The sequence below is a fragment of the Micrasema longulum genome, unplaced genomic scaffold (assembly GCF_059751315.1).
Source record: "Micrasema longulum isolate JH-2025_06_02 unplaced genomic scaffold, ASM5975131v1 h1tg000450l, whole genome shotgun sequence".
In the NCBI taxonomy this organism is placed as follows: domain Eukaryota; kingdom Metazoa; phylum Arthropoda; class Insecta; order Trichoptera; family Brachycentridae; genus Micrasema; species Micrasema longulum.
The window spans coordinates 112,391-133,936 of record NW_028277649.1 but is presented as its reverse complement, the minus strand read 5'-3'; the positions used below and the strand labels follow the sequence as shown (position 1 = coordinate 133,936).

At 31.4% G+C, this 21,546-nt stretch overlaps 2 protein-coding genes across 2 annotated transcripts; both read right to left on the bottom strand.

Moving 5' to 3' along the window:
• Positions 1-801: 801 nt before the first annotated feature.
• On the bottom strand, positions 802-6,569 carry LOC148281514 (trehalose transporter 1-like protein). Its single transcript, XM_088226609.1, has 2 exons — positions 6,055-6,569; positions 802-2,389 (listed from the first exon to the last, which is right to left on the bottom strand). The coding sequence occupies exons 1-2, from the start codon at positions 6,137-6,139 to the stop codon at positions 1,020-1,022; spliced, it is 1,455 nt and encodes a 484-aa protein (XP_088082735.1). The 5' UTR covers positions 6,140-6,569; the 3' UTR covers positions 802-1,019.
• Positions 6,570-11,458: 4,889 nt separating this feature from the next.
• On the bottom strand, positions 11,459-14,981 carry LOC148281513 (trehalose transporter 1-like protein). Its single transcript, XM_088226610.1, has 2 exons — positions 14,897-14,981; positions 11,459-12,975 (listed from the first exon to the last, which is right to left on the bottom strand). Exons 1-2 carry the CDS (start codon positions 14,979-14,981, stop codon positions 11,621-11,623), a joined length of 1,440 nt encoding a protein of 479 aa, XP_088082736.1. The 3' UTR covers positions 11,459-11,620.
• Between the last annotated feature and the right edge of the window lie 6,565 nt (positions 14,982-21,546).

The following is a 21,546-nucleotide window of genomic DNA, read 5'->3' as shown; positions in this document are numbered from 1 at the left end:
ATAGCTTATGACCTCTCATTGCCTGGTTTAAGTGGCCATATTATACTATGAAAATTATTGTGTTCTACATAACAAATATTGTTTATCTTTCAGTTATAGTAAGTTCATTATACTGAATCGAATTGTCTATTGGTTCTGTCGGTTCTTAATCAATACTAAAACAACATTAATATTATAGATATATAACCGTACCGGTGCAAATACATTCAATATTTAACAAATACATTTGACAATGAACAAACTTTCAAACAGAAACAGAGATAATTTTTATTCGCAATTAAAATTCCTAATAAAAGAATATTATATGTAAAACTAGGTTAAAAATGTTTTATTATTATAATTTTTTTTAAATGCATTTTTTATATATTTTAACATGCTTAGAGAATATAACGTACATGTGCCCATTAAAGAAGTTCATAAATATTCAAAAATACAAATGCAAAAAATATATTGACAATTTAAATGTTACCTGCATTTTATTAATTTTAAGAAATATTATATTATCATTTTATAAGCTTATAATAAGGTTAATGTAAAATTTACTTTAGGTTACCATGTAATTTTTCGTTTTTTTGTTTGTTTTAAAATATGTAATTTTTTTTTCTGAATATTTCATTGGTCATTTTACAGATATATACCATTTGAATTTATTTCGCTAAATGCTTAGTAATATTTCAATATATACATATTATAGAACATCAGGTTTACCTATATAGGTATATATAATAATAAATGAAATATTTTCTTCTAGACAAACTAACAATAAAATAAACTTTGTGGACAGGCAATAAAAGTCTTTCGGCATATTTAAATATTGTTTTTTTATACATAATTTCAAAACTAGACTGAAATTGAGTTGGTACGGTCTGAGACCAGCAGCCGACCACCAATTAAACATTAATTTAAACTCAAGATTATCCCTGTTTTCCGTAAAACTGAATATTATTTTGTTTGTATCAACAATACAACAATGTTTCATGCACTCACTGTTATTCAGAAAAGTAAAACAAACATATTTATTAGAATCGAGTTGAAATCGTTTGTAATTTAATAGCTTCTACAGTTTCCTTTTTGTTTGATCTTAGCATATTCTGAATATCTGTAAAGCTTTTGGCTTTAGTTTCCGGTACAATCTGAAGGATTAGAAAAAATGTTATGAGGGTTAGAATAGAGAGTCCCCAGAAAACATTGGTTATGCCGTACGAATCCTGAATAACTTGGAAAAATTTCGTCATCAATACGCCTTCTATTCCAGATATAACGGATATAAGACAAATGGCTATTTCTTTGACATTCGAAGAAAACATTTCACCTAATTGAGTGTACGGAACTGGACCAAGACCAAAGGCAAATGATATCTGAAGAACATTGATTGCAACCACTGGAGTCCAATTCATGTAAAGTACATTCTCAAGCACATTTTTTTCGCAAAGATACATGTAAGTTCCTAAAATACCTGTAGATATTGCGCAACCTATAGCTGATATCAATACCAGAGGTCTTCTTCCCCATCGATCGATAAATATTACTGATAGAAACCCCGCTGAATTTCCAATTACAGCTGATATCATCACTGCAACCTCCGCAGGTATGGGCACCTTAGTCGCTTCGTATATCTGTTCTTGATAAAATGTTACAACTATCGCACCACAAATATTCTGGCCGATAAAAAGTAAATTGACAATACCTAAAGCTTTTGGATTTGGTTTTCTAACAAGCTGTTTACATCCTTCAAACAAACTTAAATTTTCACTCGCTGATTCCTTGATAACATCCAGTTCATCTTTTATCACAGCTCTATCACTTTGTCTTCTGAGCCATTTAATAGATTTTTCGGCTTCTTTTTTTCTATTTACTCTATATAGATAATACGGGGACTCTGGCATAAAAAGCATTGTTAAAAATAGTAGCGTTGGAAAAATTAAGGAAATTTCAGCCATCACGGTAATTGAAATGAACGGTCCGATAAAACAAACAAACATGGCACCAATGCCCATACTGAATGTAAAAAAGGATAAAAGGGCGCCTCTATTGCGGTTTTCTGCAATTTCAGAAATATATATTGGGGTTGCAGTCTGTCCAAGTCCAACGGCAAACCCAGATAAGAACCTCGATAGATATAGCAGCGTTGGTCCGTTTGCAAAAATTATCAAAAGGAATCCTACGATATAAGGAATTGAAGATAGGGTAGTTGTTTGTTTGGGTCCGAGGAATCTGGAGAGATAAGATCCCACAATTGGTCCCACAGCACAGCCGATGGGGAGAAATGCCGCGATCCACGAGGCTTCATTATTGTTGACCAGAAATGGACTGGAGCCGGACTGAAGTATCACCAACGATGGAGATGACCACCCAAAACATATTCCAGCAGTGAAGAAATTCAGAGAAGCTGTTGACGGAAAAATTCACAATTAATATTGGAAGCTTTAGTGAATCATGATAGCATTTCATTATTAAATCAAAAAATAATAATTTTCTGCCTCCACATTTATTTGAAATGTTTACAGATACGCATTTAAAAAAATATATTTCCATCACCATTATTCCCTTTTCGCACCAAATGGTGCAAAGGGCACGGTATTTGTACAACAAGAGCAGCGTATATTGATAATTTTTATCTCATGAAGGTAAGATGGTCTGTCTTTTGCTTCAGGTGCCAGTCTAGAGACTATAAAATATTCTAGTATGAAAACACCTTTTAAAATAAATATTTCATGTCAACCATGTTAATAAGGAAATTTTTCTAATCGAACCTGAGACTTCTTGATTATTTCTAAATATACCCATGCTTTTTTTGTAATTGTGAATTATCGAACCGAAATTATTTTATGTTGATATTACCGAAAAACAAAGATTGATTACATCATTGAGTTATTGTACTTTCTAGACGTTATCACGGTCAATCAACAATTATTGTGATAGTTCTTATCATTTGACCCTATCACAAATTTTCGAATGTTTTTGCAAAGAAATGTTTAAATAATTTGAAAATGTACAAAGTAGCATTGGTTTTTTAATTAAAAAATAATATAAATGTATGATGACAAATCAAATCTTGTGATTTTCATTTCAGTATAATTTTGTTATTCTTGACATTATTCGAAAAATCTGTTGCGTGCAAAACTATTCAACTTTTTAATAATTTTAAACCCAATTTAAATAACTTAATAAATTGCATACTTTTCGCAATGTTGACTTCGATATTTTTTCTTCTTCAATATGATGTTAGTTGACGTTGCAAGGATATATCACAGACTGTTTTATGTTACGAATGTATTTATACGTAACAAAAATAAGACCAAAAAAGATACATTACGAAATATGGAAAAAAAAATATTTTTTTTCAAAGAATTGGAATTTAAATGTTGAATATAAATTTAAATATGCAATGATATACATTGTTTGATTTTTTGTTTAAGACAATGTTTCATAGTAGTAACAATTTATGTATATTTATATTAAGCATTTAAATACTGTGTAATCCCTCGCTCAAGTGATATAATAAGTTATTTTTCCAATTTTTTTAAATTTCAATATTTTATTTATTTTCTTGGATAAACAAGCAGTATGAACATAAATATTGACAATTTCTTTGTGTTATAGTGTAGGTCACTCATGCACACACCAAAAAAAAAATTACACTTAAGATATAATTTACATTATCTTAAATAAAGTACATGTAAAAGATAAGAAATTTTAAAAAAGTATTATATATGATTTTTTGCTTAAATTTTTCAAAAAACAAATCAGTCTCGGAAAATCTATTGTTATATTGTAGATTGTTTTAAATGGTTTGTTGAAGCATTTTAAATATATGTTTGATGCAGTTTATTTTATTTTCATTGGGAAAAAATATTGAATAATTAGGGAAATTCATCAATGTTAAACAAGCACTCCTTCATAGATAAATAAAATTCTATAAAATGATTGCGTAAATAATAAAAATATATTATACGAGGTAGAATGGAGAACATATGTTTTTCATAATAATTTTAAAGTAATAAGGGTTTTTAAAATACTGTCGAGTAAAAAAAGTAATTAAGTAATTAAGTAGCATAAAAATAATTTTCTATTTATAATTTTGTGTTCCGGCGAAAACGGCCAATGCATTGGCCACGCCTCTAATACGTCACAATTCATGTTAATTTTGAACTTTATTTAAATCCCTTTCAAATTTTTATAGAACACCGTCACAATTATCAATGCCAAACATGTCGCGTTTTTCTAGGGATGTTTTTTTGGAATTTCTTTTTTAATGTCATGTATGAAATCATTTCTCCAATGTTGATTTTTAAAATACAATTAATTTTTCAAAATACATATGTTTATCGGTACTCGTATTTTGTGATATTTTCCTATTCAGAAATATAATTTTCATAATATAACCATGATCCGCATCTGATGGTGCATACGGCACAGCATCAGAAAAGAAAGGTAGTTTACTTTTTAGGTGCCACTGCCGGTCCCGGAACAGTTAAATATTTGCAGTAAAAGCACTCCCTTCACATACCCGTAATTTTTTTTAAAGCCACCATAAAAACAATTTTGCTCTTATGAAATAAATTTAGTGAAAGTAATAAGTAATTTAATTTAGTATGTATTATAGTATAAATTAAACAATTTCAAGTTTGATAATAAACATAGTTTTTAAAATTTTAAAACAAATAATATATTGAACGATAAATAAAACATTTGAGTTTTTATAAATAAAGTAAAGAATGTAAATATTAAATGTGATAAATGAATAAAAGTTTTATATTAAGGGAACTATTAGGAATACACACAAAATATTTAATGCACACACTGTGTCATCCACACACATGCATGCACACATACACATACATATACACACATTTACATACATATAAACAAGCATTCACACATCCTATAATACACACTAATACTTATGACTTACCCCTATGGACAGGAAAAATAAGAATGGACTATCGACAATATAATATAACTGTTTTCAGGCGATCTCTAGTAGTTAAAATAATTCAAGCAGATGAATCTCACCTACATCAATAAACGTTTCGGACATCCATATTCCCTTCTTGAAAATGTTTTCCCTGCCTGTCATAAATTGAGTCTTAATAATAATAATTTAGTAAATTATAGTAATAATTTACTTATTTATTTGAAAAATCTACTAATTTTAAGCAGATTGTCTCAAACATATTATGTTATAAATACAATATTAATTAAAAACCCGAAACCATTTTGTAAATAGGAAAGGTACATATTAAATTTTTTAAAATTTTTTTTTGCTTTTTTTCTTTCTTATTGTATATGTTTACAATTATCATCATCATCATCATCATTCCCTTTCCATACCTAATGGCGCATAGGGCACTGCATTGGTACACCAATCGAAGCGTATCTAGATTAATTTTTGTAACATAAAGGGTAAGATGATTAGTCTTACGCTTCAGGTACCAGTACAGGGACTACGAAATATTCAAGTGTAAAAACCACCCTTTAAAAAAATATTTTACATCAACTATGCCGGGAATCGAACCCGAGACCTCTCGCATGGTAGGCAAACGCGCTGACCATTACACCACGAGGCCGATTAGGTAAAAATATTTTTATGCGAAAAGTATGTTTGTACAAACATGCATTTACTTTACATGCACTAAAATGATGTTCACAAAAGAAACCATTATGCGAGTAAAAAACCAAATGAATGAATTTTACTGGTTTAAATGACAATATAGTTTACGCAAGTTTACAACAGTACTGATATTTTAAATTTATTTTACCGGGCCAAAAGATTAGTGTGAAAAACAAAATTCGATTTATTTATTTTAACATCGAATAAATTAATATTGGCGTATAGATCGCATGCCCAAATGTGAAACATTAAAAATGAATTTTTGTATGATCAGGTGCAATAATAACACTTTTTGTATTTTTACGAAATCATTTATACCCACTGATAACTGTACATTATTTCGTCATGATTTACTTAGGCTGTACTGTTTTTTGGCTTGTCTAGTAAAAAAAACACATGGATAATGAATTAATTGATTTGTTATGAAACTAATAAATTACCTGATAAGACCGCTAACCACTGGGGCCATTGACTATTCGAATTTATCTTATCTTCGTATTTAACAGATTCAATTTTCGGGTCCATCTTAGAATAAACACCACAATTTAATATGTCACAACATGTGAATAGACAAAGTTACAGATATTTAAATACGAACCAAAATTCACACATATAATCTAATCACTGTTTGAAAATATCACTCCGTTACGACATATCAAAACATTGCTTGAATATTTTGTAATTAATTGTGAATGAACTTGTATATTTAATATAATTCATTTTAAAATCACTTGACAAATTCAGACATTTCTTTTAAGGTTATGATAGTATGTTGACACTGTTTTGACACCTTGCTAAATTGTTGACTGAGCAAAATCTCGGCTCTGACAGCCGGTTTTTGTGCTTCACGACGCCGGACGAGTCTGAGAGTGAATTAATTTACCATTTTAATTTAATTCCTTTACATCGAAGTCGGAAAACTGATAACTATTTTATAAAAAAATACTTTTAGCTCAAGGGGTAACGGTTCAATAGTAGTTATACGATTACAACACTATCAGAAATAATACAAACATTATCACGTGGTAACACTTACAGGATCATACTGGTATTTATGTCCTGTTAAAATCATGGCGAAAAAATCTGCTTGATCTTGTACAGTTTATGCGTGACATCTACCAATGGAATTTCGATAATGCAGTTTTCAAAAAGTTTCTTGATTATTTTGAAAAAAAAAGTTTCTTTATTATATTGTTTCCTTATAATATTCTTCATTAAAAATAATTGAGTTTCTAGTATATTATTAAATTTTTATGAATACATATTTTAGTTTTTATTTTTAATTGTATTTTTATCATTGTAAAAGCTCTTCGGGCGTTAGTAAATAAATATTCATATTTTGTCATATTTTTCCTTGGCACATGCTAAGGAAAAAAAGGTTTTCATAAAATTATTTTTAACTGTTTATTTTTTTGGGGCAACAAATACAAACAAATACCAAAATAATATAATTTGGACCCTTTTCACAAAATGGTGTAGGGTAGACCGGGGACAACTGTACCATTTTATCTTTGACGTTGTATTCTGAAGTAATCGTAAATTCTATTGCAGTGGTACTAATATTTTCATATACTTGGTTTATTAGACTAAAAGTAAGCATCACTTTGAAATGTATTGAATCAATATTAAAACAGATATTTGACCTTTAAGCCAACCAAGTCGATTGGTACAAACGTCCCCTACCCGGGGTCAATTGTACCAGAGATGTGATGAACGATGTTTTAGTTAGAAAAATAAATATTATTGTTATCAAAAACATTTTTCACTTTGTGGTATGACATTTGATTTTGTGGTATGATGACATCTGATGATGGGGTAGTAACCTCAAAACCGGTCGAAGTGTAATTAAAAAAAATAAAGCGGTTTATACAAATTTATAAACAAATAAGTGAGAAAAATAAATTCTTTTAAAAAGTAATATAATAACAGAGCCGCTTATAATCAACTTAAATCAAAACACAGCGACTTTTTCAAAGAAAATCAACATACAATTAAAAAAAACGTAAAACGAGTGTTCTCTCTTATTAAATAATAAAATCTGAGTTAAAAACTACAAAACATTATTCTATTAGTTTAGTTAACAACATTTTTATAGTTTTATTGCTAACAATCAGTAAAAAAACCACGAAAAACATATATCTAAATATTGTATGCCAAAAAACGTGGACCATTATTGTCCCCATGGTACAATTGTCCCTTATAAAGACACCATTTTGTAATTAATTAATAAATTTGCAGTAAAATTCTGCATTGAAAACACTCATTGAAACTACAGCTTCATTATCACATTTTCTCTTTTCTTTTTGTATCTTATAAGAGTAACATGGCACAGGGCAAACATATCAGCTGCTGCGCGTATCGATTTTCCAGCTAAGATTTTTTCATACGCTTTTTCATAAAAATAGGTGTCTTTCGATGCTTCGTCAGTTGTTCTGGTTCTGGTACGCGACATCTGATAAAAAAAAAAAAGTAATCGATTAAAAAAATAACTATATTTATACATATTGTAAAATAGGGCGTTTTCTGGGAACGATTCAAGAAATTCCGCTAGGAGTCACACACAAAAACAGGATCCTAAGCTAAACACCTGAGATATACTTCAATGTTTTCTGTTCTGTTAATAGAATGACTGGAAAAAAAATCAAAGTGAATCCCCAAAATTATTTGCAAAAGTTTTTTAAACTTGTAAGTTAAATTGATTATATTTTGTAAATAAATCGATGAGTTGACAAAGTTTAAATATTATATTCTCTCCGCCTTGCGAGAGAATTAGTTTTCAAAAACGGCCAGTTAAAAATGGTTTCTTTAAATACGAGTACTTATTAAATTACGATAGAAAAAACCAAAAATCTCAACGGGTCAATTGTACTACAGAATAGTTGTACCGTCACAACCGTCCCCAAAAAATTTCTTCAATTGTTCCCTTATTGTCATTTTGTTTAAATAGCTAGAGCTCTCATGAATCTCAACTCGATGTAAGATAAATATAATTAAAATATAGAGCCAACAACAATATGAAACGTTTAATCTGACACTGAGTAGAAATATTGTGTCTCGAATTTGTGTCATGATCAATAATATACAGTGGAAAAAACTTACTTTGAGTGCGTAAAAAAATCTCTTCTCTGTCACAGACGTCCACATTTTACGTGTTCTAGCATGTTTCTGACCCGGGTTTGAAAGGTATGCAGAATAGGGTTAGAGAGATATTCGCAATGGTACTACCGTCCCGTGCTACAGCTGTCCCCGGTCTACCCTACAAAATAAAAATAAAGAGAAGTTGTATTTTGTTTTGTACACCATTTTGTGAAAAGCACCTAAATTATATTGTTATGGTATTTGTTACAAGCAATAAAGTGTAAAGTTTTCGCAAACCAAGTTTTGTGAAATTTCCATTGAAAATAAACGTAAAAATAGCATTATCCAAAAAAAATAATATGAAAGCGCTATACTTTGTTTCATATTTTCGTTTTGAATTTCCTTAAGAAAGTGCCGTATTTCTAGTATGTCACATTAAGAAAATCTGTACTTTTTGTAGCCATACACAACAAAAAATAAAAACAGATAAAAATAATTAAATCATTTTGTTGCTATTCAATCAAAAACCACTAGTGAATTATTTTTCATGCAACCTGTTTTGTCAATTTTTACAAAAACGTAAAAAAAATAATTCAACTTCAAACATTTCTCAGCTTACTTGTTTGTTCAACTTGCTCTAAGACACAGATAGTTCGAATGTTTAATAACCCTATTTCGATCTATTAGTGCATGACGATCTATTATGAATCGAGTAAACACAAAAATTTCGTTTGTGGTATTCAATCATCATCCGCTCCCTAGTTGGATCCACAAAGAACCTTAATGCATCTCTATCAACTGCCTACCCCTTTTCATCCTTCTAAGTCAGGTTCTCGTCCCAAAGTACTTACATAAACTGCCGTCGAACAGTCAGCAGTGGACGTCCGGTACGTCGAGAATCTGATGCCTTGTAAAGTAGGCAAGCGTGGTGAAGGCTGTCAGGAGGCATCCGCAGTATACGGCCTAGCCAAACGTGTCGCCTCCGCTTGGCGACAGTTGTCACCAGAGTTTACTGCGTCCGTTCTCTTATTACTTGATTCCTCACAAAGTCAAACCACCGCACACCCGAGATTCTTCTTAGACACCTATGCTCAAAACTCAGAATTTTGCTGTTTTGAGCCCGAGTGAGGTGCCGCGATTCGCATCTGTAGAGGAGAATAAGTTTTATTCTGGCGTTATATAGGCGGCATTTGGTTTTCACTGAGAAAATATCAAATATCCAGACAGCCTTCATACTGTTGAACGTGTCGCCTGTTACTCTAAACAGCACTCCCATTTATTGGGAGTTGAGTGTTATTAGACATAATATAATATTTTATTTGAAAACATTTTGTCACTAACACATCAAATGAGATTTATTAAACGTTCAAACGCACTATACTCGGTTGTAAAAAAACAGTGTGCAGGAGTAGAAACTTGAATTAACAACTAATTTGCAAGAATTTATCAGTTTATATTTTCTGACTTTGGTCAATCACATCCTCAGCTTTATGAGATCACTGACCTTTTGACTCTCAGTACTACTTTGATATTATTTTTTACAAGACTTGATAGATAAAAAACTCTCATTAATAATGTTTTAATCATCAAAAATGACAACCTTGTGTGGTGCGAATGGTTTTGGGTTCAATTTTTGGTAGGATCTATAAATGAAAATTAGTTTTTTTTTAAGCCTGGCAGTTCTGTTGACAGGGGTTGTGAAATCATATTTTAAGTATTTTATTTGTTTTAAGCTCGTATAAGATGGGTCAGAAAATGGTCTTTTGGAAGGTCTTGTTCAGATTCTGGTACAATTCTTTTTTCAAAATCCTAAGCTTGAAACTGAAAATTGCGATTACATGTACAAAAAAAACCTGTTCTAATTTTTCTGAATTTGACCACAGATTTAGCAAATTTGTGTATTTCCAAAACGGTAGAATTCCAAATATCGGGACTAATGAGTGCCAGACGTTATGCGGATATGCAGAAATCTGTGTAATTGAATCAACGATTAGAAATTAGGCAATGTTAAGAAAGAAAATGAAAAATTTACTTAAATATCACTTTTTAATGCTGTTGAAATTATACACGAATTGGATCATAATGAAAAGTTACTTAAACATGTCCGACAAAGCTAATTGCTTTGACAAAAAACTCGCTGACATGCTTTTACTTATTTTTATAGTATCTCCTTTATTTTTTATTTCCTGACACAAACCGGATATTGAGCAATCTGGATGACCGGAGTTCGGATAAACGAAATTCTTGACTTGAATTCTCTCAAGACTAGCCACAGGACCAAAACCCGATTAAAAACCTATTTTATAATCTCTTTTATAATCTAGATACCTTTGATCTCTTAATTTCAAACTTACATTTATTATCCAGTTATTTTCAAGTAATAAATAACATTCTAATGTCGTCGGAACGGCTTTTTATTGGTGACTGATTTTCTTGGTATATTCCCATTTTTTCTAATATTGGATTTTTTTCTTAAAACATAAAAACTGCAATGCATTGCAATTTACCCATTTATTTATTAAAGAATCAAACCACCTTTGAAAATTTTAGAACTGTGTTGTTTTGTATTAAGGAAACATTAATAGATGTCGCTATATCTGAAATTATTTAGTTATTTATGTCACTTGTTTAACATAAAATAAAAATAACATACTAGCATGTGTTCCACCATATTCATAAATTTAAAATATGAATTAAAATATTTGTGTTTATTACTTACATTTACAACATAAAGTTTTATAAAAAAACAAGTAAAACAGTACCGTGTTAATAAAGTTTGTATTTGTTGGTAAATAGGTACTAGGTACCTGGTACATGATACACATTTAAAAATACTATAAATAATTGGTTTACTGTGTAATATAATTTATATTCATAAGGAAATATTAAATAACAAAATATCAATAAAATATATCATCAAGATACCTACTAAACTTCATTTATCAAAGATTGGTATGATTCAGGTTTAGAAGATAAAAGCATATTTTGAATTTCAACGAAGCTTTTAGATTTTGTCTCGGGAGTTATTTTCATCATAATCAAAAAAGATAAAAATGTAAGTGTCGACAGTCCCCAAAATACAATTGATATCCCAAACGCATCTTGAACTGTTTGAAATAGTTTTGTTGCTAAAAAGAATTCTAGAGAAATGATTAGTGAAATAAGACAAACAGCGACCTCTTTCACATCCGTTGAAAACATTTCTGTTAATTGAGTGGACGGCACAGGTCCCAGACCGAGTGCAAAAAAGACTTGTAATGCGTGCATGGCCACTAGAGGAGTCCAATTTATTCCTGAGATACTTGGAAGCAAATTATTTTGGTCTAAGTGTATGTAAGTTCCAAGAGTTCCCGTCGATAAAGCACAACCGAGACTCGAAATCAACAGTAAAGGCTTTCTTCCCCAACGGTCCATAAATATCACGGACAATAACCCAACAGAATTTCCAATGACTGCAGATAACATGGCTGCAATTGCTGCGGGAATAGGAACGTTTGCTTCCTTGTTTATTTGTTCCATGTAGAACATTACGACTGTAGCTCCCGAAACGCATTCCGTTAGAAAAGACATATTGACAATACCAAAAGCTTTTGGGTTTGGTTTTTTTATGAGCTGTTTGCAAGATTGTAAAAAACTAAAATTTTCCCTTGCGCTTTTTTTTATTACGACCAACTCCTCTAAAATGATTTTCTCATCAGTTTGTCTCCTCAATTGCATTATAGTTTGAATTGCTTCGTTTTCCTTATGCAGCCTTACAAGAAAATATGGAGACTCCGGCATGAAAGGCATCGTAGCCAACATCAGTACCGGAAATATAGTCACTATCTTGGCTGTGTCCTTGATGGTGAAATAGGGACCAATAAAATACATAAAAAGGGCACCAATCCCCATGACAAAAGTATAAAATGACGAGAGAGCGCCTCTGTTTCTGTTTTCAGCAATTTCAGAAACATAAATAGGAGTTGCGGTCAATGCAAACGCAACAGCAAAACCGGATAAAAATCTCGACCAGTATAACCACGTTGGTCCTTTGGCAAAATTGATGAGTACAAATCCCCCAATATAAGGAAACGCTGATATGATTGTTGACTGCTTAGGTCCAAGATATCTGGACAAATATGAGCTGACAATTGATCCAACGCCACACCCAATAGGCAAGACAGCGGCGATCCACGAGGCTTCGTCATTGGTCACTAGAAAGGGGCTGACATTTGACTGAAGTATCGCCAGTGATGGGGATGACCAACCGTAACAAATTCCTCCAGTGAAGATGTTCAAAGATGCTGTGAAAAAAAAACTCTATTATTAATAAATCTACACTCATTAAACAATTAAATAATAAGATTTTCAAAACGATGTTTTAAAATAGACTTGTTTTTTTTCCATCACATTGAAATATATAAAACGGATAGCATATTTATATTTCAACTTCTAGATGTGATTTTTTAAAAAAAAAGCACAATGGACTTTTATTACAGGGGATTCGTTCCACACAGTACTATGTAAAAAAAAAAGTTTTAAATATGTATACTTAACATAAAATGATACTGGATAAGTTTACTGTTTATTTTACCATATTAAAAAACAACATGGCATCAAAATAATTGTAACTAAGAATATACACTTTACATATCGTATTTATATTACACGCAAATAAATTAAAACTGCAGTGTAAGGCATTTCAATAACGAAAAGTATAATTATATTACTATTACGAATTGTTAAATATTTGTTAAAGAACATTTTTAAAAAATTTTTTGTATTGTGTTGTTTCGGAGCCGCGTAAAAAAAAGAAAAGGGTCCAGTGTATTCATATTTCCAAAGGTAATTTCATAAAACACAAATGATCCTAGACTATGACGTTACTTCATTTTCTTAAAATATAGGTAGACAGTTTTCGTATGATTATGGCACACGTTTTTTGTAGTACAACACAAAAGTAATTACCAATATTCAATTTTGTATTGTAAACGACATTGTTTGGATTTACACAAGTGAATGAATTATTTTAAAACGTAGTTTAATTTTAAACGTTGGCAAAGGTTTATCGTTAGACGTTAATAATAATCGTTTCCCATTAAAAAAATCCCATTGTAAACGTTTTCTAAATAGGTACTCCGCATCCATGGGTTTAAAAATCAATATTGCAAAAACCCATGTCCAAAATCCCCTGACCCTGTCAAATCGAGTCGTCGAAAGGGTCGAAAGTTTTAAATACCCGGGAGCATATGTTAAAGATAATGGCAGCTTTCAAAAATAGCTGGGAGTGCGGCTAGGAGTAACAGGCGCCACATTCAACAATATGAAAGCTGTCTGGATATCGGATATTTTCTCAGTGTAAACCAAACTCCACCCATATAATTCCTACATAACACCTATTCTCCTCGATGAATGCGAATCATGGCACCTCACTATGGCCCAAAAAAGCAAAATACTGTTATAGTTTTAAGAATAGGTGTCAGAAGAATCTTGGGTGTGTGGTGTTTTGATTTTGAAAGGAATGAAGCAATAAGAGAACGGACAGAGCAAACTCCAGTGGCAACTGTTATTAAGTCTAGTCGATACGGTTGGCTCGGCCATGTACCGCGGATGCCTCCTAAAAGCCTTAACAACGCTTGCCAACTTTACAAGGATGAGGTTCTCGACGTCCTGTAAGTCCACTGCTGACTGTTCGCCGGCAGGTCATGTCAGAACAACGGGACTCAAACCTGACTTGGGAAGATGCACAGGAGCTGGCAGCCGACAGAGATGCCTGGAGGGTTTTCGTGGGCACCATGTGCTCCAAATAGGGATCGGACATGGAATGATGATGATGATGATGTACACGTTTCACTATAAAAGCGACTATATTAATGTACATAATTTAATAATTATTATTATATAATGCATGGTTCTATATTCCATAATGTTGTATTCCAACTCAACACAGGGTTCTTGGCCTCATAGAGTTAAGAATACGTTTTTTAAAAATTATATGTGTATTTATATAAATAAATAAAAATAAACAAATATCAGAGAAATGAATATTTCATAATAAAATTAATTTTAATAACAGTCGCGTGCATCAGGTCGTTTAATAAGCCATTTAAATAGTTTATGTTTTGAACATAATTACTAACTTTACCGCAAATAACATTGATAACGAGTAAAAACATATTGCTTTTTATAAAATGACGTAGTTCGTACATATTTTTTTATAGATACCTGAAAATACTGCTAGCCATTGTGGCCATTGCTTATTCAAACTAACTTTATCCTGTTTCTCAAGTATTTTTTCTTCAAGATCCATTATCTTTGATTTTATAGAGGTAGATAAATATATCTATTCTATCACTTTTACTTTCAATTTTTATACTTACATAAAAAGTTAACTACACGCGCAGTAATTGTACTGTAACTTATAACTAACCAAAAATCGTAAATGTATTTAGTGATCACGAAATTGAATACAAGCATCTTGCCGTTATTATTCACACATTAAGTCAACGCGTGTAACAAAACGTATTGATAGTTGATAGAAAGGGGAGTACGAGTTGGATTGAACCACTTTTCAAACACCACACGAACAAGATAAATCAGCAGGGTAAATTGCTTGTGTTGGCCAAGTTTATTCCATTGCAAAAATAGTAAAACTTATTTCATAAAAATAATGAACATAATAATAAGATTAACAATAATAATAATAACTGATAATAATCATAATAAAAATGATGTTTTTTAAAATTGAAAACATAAAATACAAAATTTTATGTAATATTCCCAAGGAGTTTTTGTAAAAAACTCATTCAAGGACCTCCAGATAACAATATTTATTTACAAACGCTTACATATTTTAAACTTTAACATTATTTACAAAAGCAGAATAGAAATTATGATAAACAACAAATTAAAAAGGTGTGAAAAAGTTTCTAAAATTACAGAATAAACAAAATACAAGGTAATAATTATAATAATAATAATGAAAGTAATAATGATAATAAAAAAGGAGTTATAATTATTACAAAAAATATATAAAAAAACACAATAATAACAAAAATCATAGTTATAATAATAGTAATAATAATTAAACAAAAATAAAAGTTTGTCAACAAAATTTCAAGCCCTTTATTTACTACATTGTTTATGGTTAAAGATATCTCTGGATAATGTGTAGTCTGCCGTAATAGGTACTATCTGTTTTAAGGCAGACATTTTTTTTGGGTGGAGCTAAATTAACAAGATATGACTACCAACTAGTAAATTGAGTAAACAATTCAAAAATACTCAACATTATTTTTCTTTTATTAAAAAGTAAATAATAATGAAAGAAATTTTCAAAAATTTTCTGATTTCTCTCAACTCAAGTCCATTTACTGTTTCATTGGAAATGTATTATAAAGTAGCGAGCACTGAAATCTTTCCAGATTGAAAATTTCAGTTTTTTTAAATAACTTTTTTTTCGTTGTGATTTCTTGATAGCCTTTCAGTCCAAATTATTAAACAACCCGGTTAAAACTGTTGGACATGGAGGGTGCTTCGTGACATACTTAGTGGACGCCTTGATAGTCCGGCTCTTTTGTCGGAGTTATCATTAAATGTCCCCGGCCACCGCACCCGTCACACGTCGCGCTCTCTATTTCATGTGCCAGCAGTTCGTACGAACTATGCCCAGAACTCTCCACTTATTCGTTTTGTTAGTGAATATAATTTGAACTTTCCTCTTATTGATCCATTTGATTGTAAAAAAATAACATTTAAAATGCGCGTGTTAAAACATACTTTTTTGTCCTATACTTAGTTTCAATAATAAAGTCTTATTTTATCTTATTTTATTTTATTTTATAATACTTTATCTCTAATTCTTAATATTTTATATATATTTATATTTTCGACACTTGACACTTGTGCAATATTTACACACATGTCCACTCTCATTCCAATATAACACCCACTCACCCACCCTCTCACTCACTTACACTCACACAAACACACTAGTATGTATTGTACGTGTATTTAATGTATTTCTGTGGATATCTGTCATTGGTTTTATTCTCTGTATATTTTATTTTTTGTATTTTTGTTACATATATTACTGTTGATATCCCCAATAAATAAAAAAAAAAAGATGAAATACAAAAAAAGTTCCCATTTAGCAAACCAATTTTTTTTTTTCATAATTTTAAAGTTAATTTGTAGATTTTTGATTTATTCACACAAAAATGAAAAATGCTGACATAATTTTAAAAACCACATTTTTATTTAAAATAAAATTACGTAGGTACATAACACTAACTAATCTAATCAGTACTTTGTTGTTCCTCCTTTTTTTTATTACTGCTTCAATACGTTTTGGCATGGATTTCACCAAATTTTGTTTGTAGTCTTGGGTAAAAAAATCAAACCACACTTTTTCGATGATGTTTTTAAGGTTTTTCTTTGACGAAGTCTTCAGTTTATTTATTTCGATTGCCATTTCATGCCACAAATTCTCAAAAAGTTCAGAGCTGGACTATTTCCGGGCCAATCTAGTGTTGGAATTTCATGAATTTATATATATTCTTGAACCTTTACATTTATTGGTACAATATAACACTGTAGTATGACTGCATCCAATCTGAACTGCTCTGGAACTTACTTTTTATGTCGCCAAAGTTAAAATTGTATTTTTTTGTAAAACGCTTAGTTGCTTAAATTTTGCCATAATTCACAAAAATATTCATACTTGATGTCAACTCGTTGAAAGTCACAATAAAGCTGGTCTCATTATTTGAGTAAGACCCTACTCAGGTAGAAAAAAATAAAGGGTGGGGGTAATTAGTTATTAGAACTAATTTATACCTACACTAGCCCTTTCTAATAGGTGGAAAGATTTAAATGCTCGCTACTGTAGTTATTTATTATTTAAGTAAATAATGCAAGATACCTACTGGCTTCCTCCTTCCCATGTACGTATAGCTTAGAATTGAACCAAGTAGTAGGTAGAATAAATATTCTATCCAGAACCAAGTATGTTATCACTCCTCAATTCTGCCATCTTTCAGTAATAACGGATATTGTATATTGTATATTACATATTTTTGCTGCTTCTCCAATATCTTTTCTCGTTTTTTTAATTTGACGCATTTTTTTTTTTGTAGTTTTACTTTTTTTGTTTTTCTTTTAAGTTTTTGTAGCCTTTTTTTTACCTTTGAAAAATCCGAAATATTTTTTTTATTGAAGTTACTGCGAGATGAGGATTACCTATGGTTCAATTCTCCCTTATTGAAATGGGATCAGTTCTTTTGAAGCACCCAAAGCATTTTTTAATGAAAAACCGGTTTGTTGAAATATTTACCCCAAACAATCAGTTAGATACTACGTAGTTTATTACTTACTTTTGAATTACATCTAATTGTTTCAAATTGGTCTGCAAAGTCTCAAACACATAAAAACTATCTTAAGCATCAAAAAGCGTGAGCGACACCGTCAGTGCGTGCGCTTGTTATGAGATCCGGGAACCAGAAGACACCTGAATGAACTGGACGAGCACGAGTATTCGACACATTTTGAATCGTATTTCGCATATTTCAAATAGTGTTTTATAGTCATATGGTCGACGATTCACTTCTCCTCATGGTTCATTCCTACCCACGTTCCCCTAATATCAACTTTTGCCAACGTTGTCTAAGTATCTTGCTTTTAATATTATGTTGTCTCAATGTAAATTACATCTTTTTTCCTGGAGTTTTTATTCAATAAAATATACACATTTTTACAATATTAATACATTATAACAATAAAACAAAGTATTAAAACATATTTTGTTTCGATAAACTATTGAATAATAGTTTGTCATCGGGTGCTTAGGCATTAGTTTTAATTAATAATTAAATAAAAGAGTACAGACATAATACTGTATACATATAAAATATGGCTGTTCAACGTGTATATCGATAACTGCATGAAAGAACTGAAAGGCTTAAGAATGGGAGCAAAAATGGGTGATTTAAAAGTCAATTGTCTTTTGTATGCTGACGATGCTGTACTCCTTGCTAATAACAAAGAGGAACTGCAATTCTTGGTAACAAAGGTCTACGATGTATGCAAGAGAAGCGATTTGCTGATGAATGTCGATAAATCGAATGTGATGGTTTTTGAAAGAAATGAAAGTATGACTAAATGTGAAATCACTGTGAATGGACTTATACTAAAACAAGTAGAGGAATTTGTGTATCTGGGAAGTATGTTCACTAGGGATGGAATGACTGAGAAAGATATTGAAAGGAGGGTGAGTGCCGGGAACAGAGTGAACGGTGCACTTAAATCGACCTTGGCAAATAAATGGTTGTCACAAGAGGCAAAATTGGCAGTTCACAACGGAGTCCTGGTCCCATCCCTGATGTATGGGAGCGAAGTATGGACTTGGAAAAACAGGGATGAAAGTAAGCTGAATGCTGTCGAAATGCGATCTCTCAGGCGAATGTGTGGTAAAACTATGTACGATAGATGCACAAATGTTGACATCCGTACATTATGTAAGGCTGAGACAAGCATTATCGACAAAATCAAGAAAGGAGCTCTGCGCTGGTTTGGACATGTAGAACGAATGGACAGCGAGAGAACGGCTAAGAATATTTACAATGCGAATGTTGATGGATGCAGAAATAGAGGAAGACCGAGAAAGACATGGCATGACCAAATCCAACAAATACTTAAAGATGGACATGTCAAAAGTCGGAATAATCGGCGCGCGTGCATGAGAAGATGTATGAATGTAGAGGAAGCGAGATCTGTATGCAAAGATAGAGTGTTGTGGCGTTCTATCCTCTCTGCCTACCCTTACGGGGAAACGGCGTGATGGTTTGTTTGTTTATAAAATAATGAATAAATATTATTTGTTTTTGATGCTTTTAAAAATTATATTAAGAAGATCAAAAAGAAAAAACTCAACAAAACCAGATAATATAATTTTTAAAAAAATAAAAAAAATAGAGAAAAATAATACAATTAAAATTAAAGATTACCTATTTACTTGAATAAATTTTAAACAAAGAAAAAAATATGCATACATATGTATAAAAAGTATGTGCTCATAAATGTAATCAAAATAAGATAAAAATAAAACAAAGTAAATAGAAAATTTCAATTCATATATCTACAGAAAAAATAAAAATAAGAAGAAAGCTTAAAGCACCTAATAAAATTGAGATCTAAAAAATGTAAGCAAAATAAGAAAGAAATAAAATAAATGGTTAATTTTAAGAAAAGTAGATACCCACAATTCAAAATAAAAAGTCATGTTTTACACAGTCCCGAATTCTAGATTTTATATGGGACAACGTCGAACGAGGCAGACTATTCGGGCAAACTGTTCAAACTACGCTAAGTACCTGCTTACCCTTTTCACGGATCCACGTGTTAATTATCCGGATAAATGAGTGCCAAACTTTAATCCGATTCGCAGAAATCGGAATAATCGGATTAACTAAATAACGGCACTGTTTTGAAAGAAAACGCAAAATTCGCCATAAAATCAAATTTTAGTGGCTTTTTCAATAACACGACGTATCGGAATTGCAATAAAACTTTACTCAAACATTTCCAGCAAATTTAATTGCTTTGACCAAGAAATGCGTTTGCGAGCAGCGAGGGGTTATTTAAAATGTTTTTTTAATTTTTATTTCCAGATAACGATCCGGATATTTGGAAATCTGGATGACTGGAGTTCAGATAAACGAAGATCTACTGTACTTCTTCAAGCGCCTCTACACGCTGCACAATTCGTTCGCCCAATACTTTGACCAATGTATTGGAAAACATGTAGAGAGGGGTATTTGTGGCTGGCAGATCTGGCACGAGTGCGAGCTCATACGCTGGCGCGCGATCCATCTGATGTCGGTTTTTCAACATAAATCAAAGGGCGCTGGCTTAACGTTGGTCCAGTGTTTAGTACGCTGTACGCTGCCAACAGTGCCAACTACCGGAGTGGGCGCACGTGATTTTGTGTGTGCTTTTGATATTAGCACATTGGCCCACACCGCAGATACAGAACGATTCGTCAACGTGCAGTTAGTTTGGCAATTTCGCTGCCAATACTCTCGACAGCGTACTGGCCAACGTATCGGTTAGCGTGTAAAGACGCCTCAAGCAAACAAACATGAAAATAATTTGGAAAAATTTCAGTTATATTTATTTCAATTAAAATCGATGCATTTTAAGGATTTTTTTCCAAACCGTGGCGCTGTTGGTTATTTGGCAGACTGTGAAATTTACGCCCCTATACTCGAGTTAGATTTCCGCCAGATGCAAGAAACAAATCAAAGAAAAGTTTTCTCAATTAGTCTGGATGTTGTGGTGTATTTTTCATAACATTCTTCCATGTCCTCTCTTTTCTACCTCGAGTTTCTAAAATAGAAGTTTAGCAGGTTATTTCTTAATAATAATAATTTTTAAAAACTTATAAATGAAAACTCCATGATAGATAGATTGCTTATGTCATCCAAATTTTTTTTTCATCTTCCGAAGTTTTGTCTTGAGTGCTTACGATGTTTACTTTTTTTTGAGACAATTGAAAATATATCTAAACATTCCATTGTAATCGCCCCCCGGGTATTATTTACCATAATTTGAGAATGTCTGAATGTTCATAGCGTAATACTAAAATGTATTGAATACTTTTGTCTAGAGACAAACATCTCAACAAAAACGTCTGAAATAACTCTTTAACTGTGCTAGATATCTCAACCAAGATGAAGGAACTATCGAAGAATATGGAATATAGATATTCACAAGACTAGTAACCTGTCATTAGTTGTTTTAAGTGGTCATTATAATACTCAACCCAATGACATATAATTAAATAGACTCGTTACAAACGCATAATAGATGGCATTTAA

Coding starts and splice junctions, on each gene's coding strand:
- LOC148281514 (XM_088226609.1), bottom strand. CDS start 6,139: ATGGACCCGAAAATTGAATCTGTTAAATACGAAGATAAGATAAATTCG. Junction 2,390..6,054: donor GTGGTTAGCGGTCTTATCAG/GTAATTTATTAG, acceptor TTCCGTCAACAG/CTTCTCTGAATTTCTTCACT.
- LOC148281513 (XM_088226610.1), bottom strand. CDS start 14,981: ATGGATCTTGAAGAAAAAATACTTGAGAAACAGGATAAAGTTAGTTTG. Junction 12,976..14,896: donor ATGGCTAGCAGTATTTTCAG/GTATCTATAAAA, acceptor TTTTTTTCACAG/CATCTTTGAACATCTTCACT.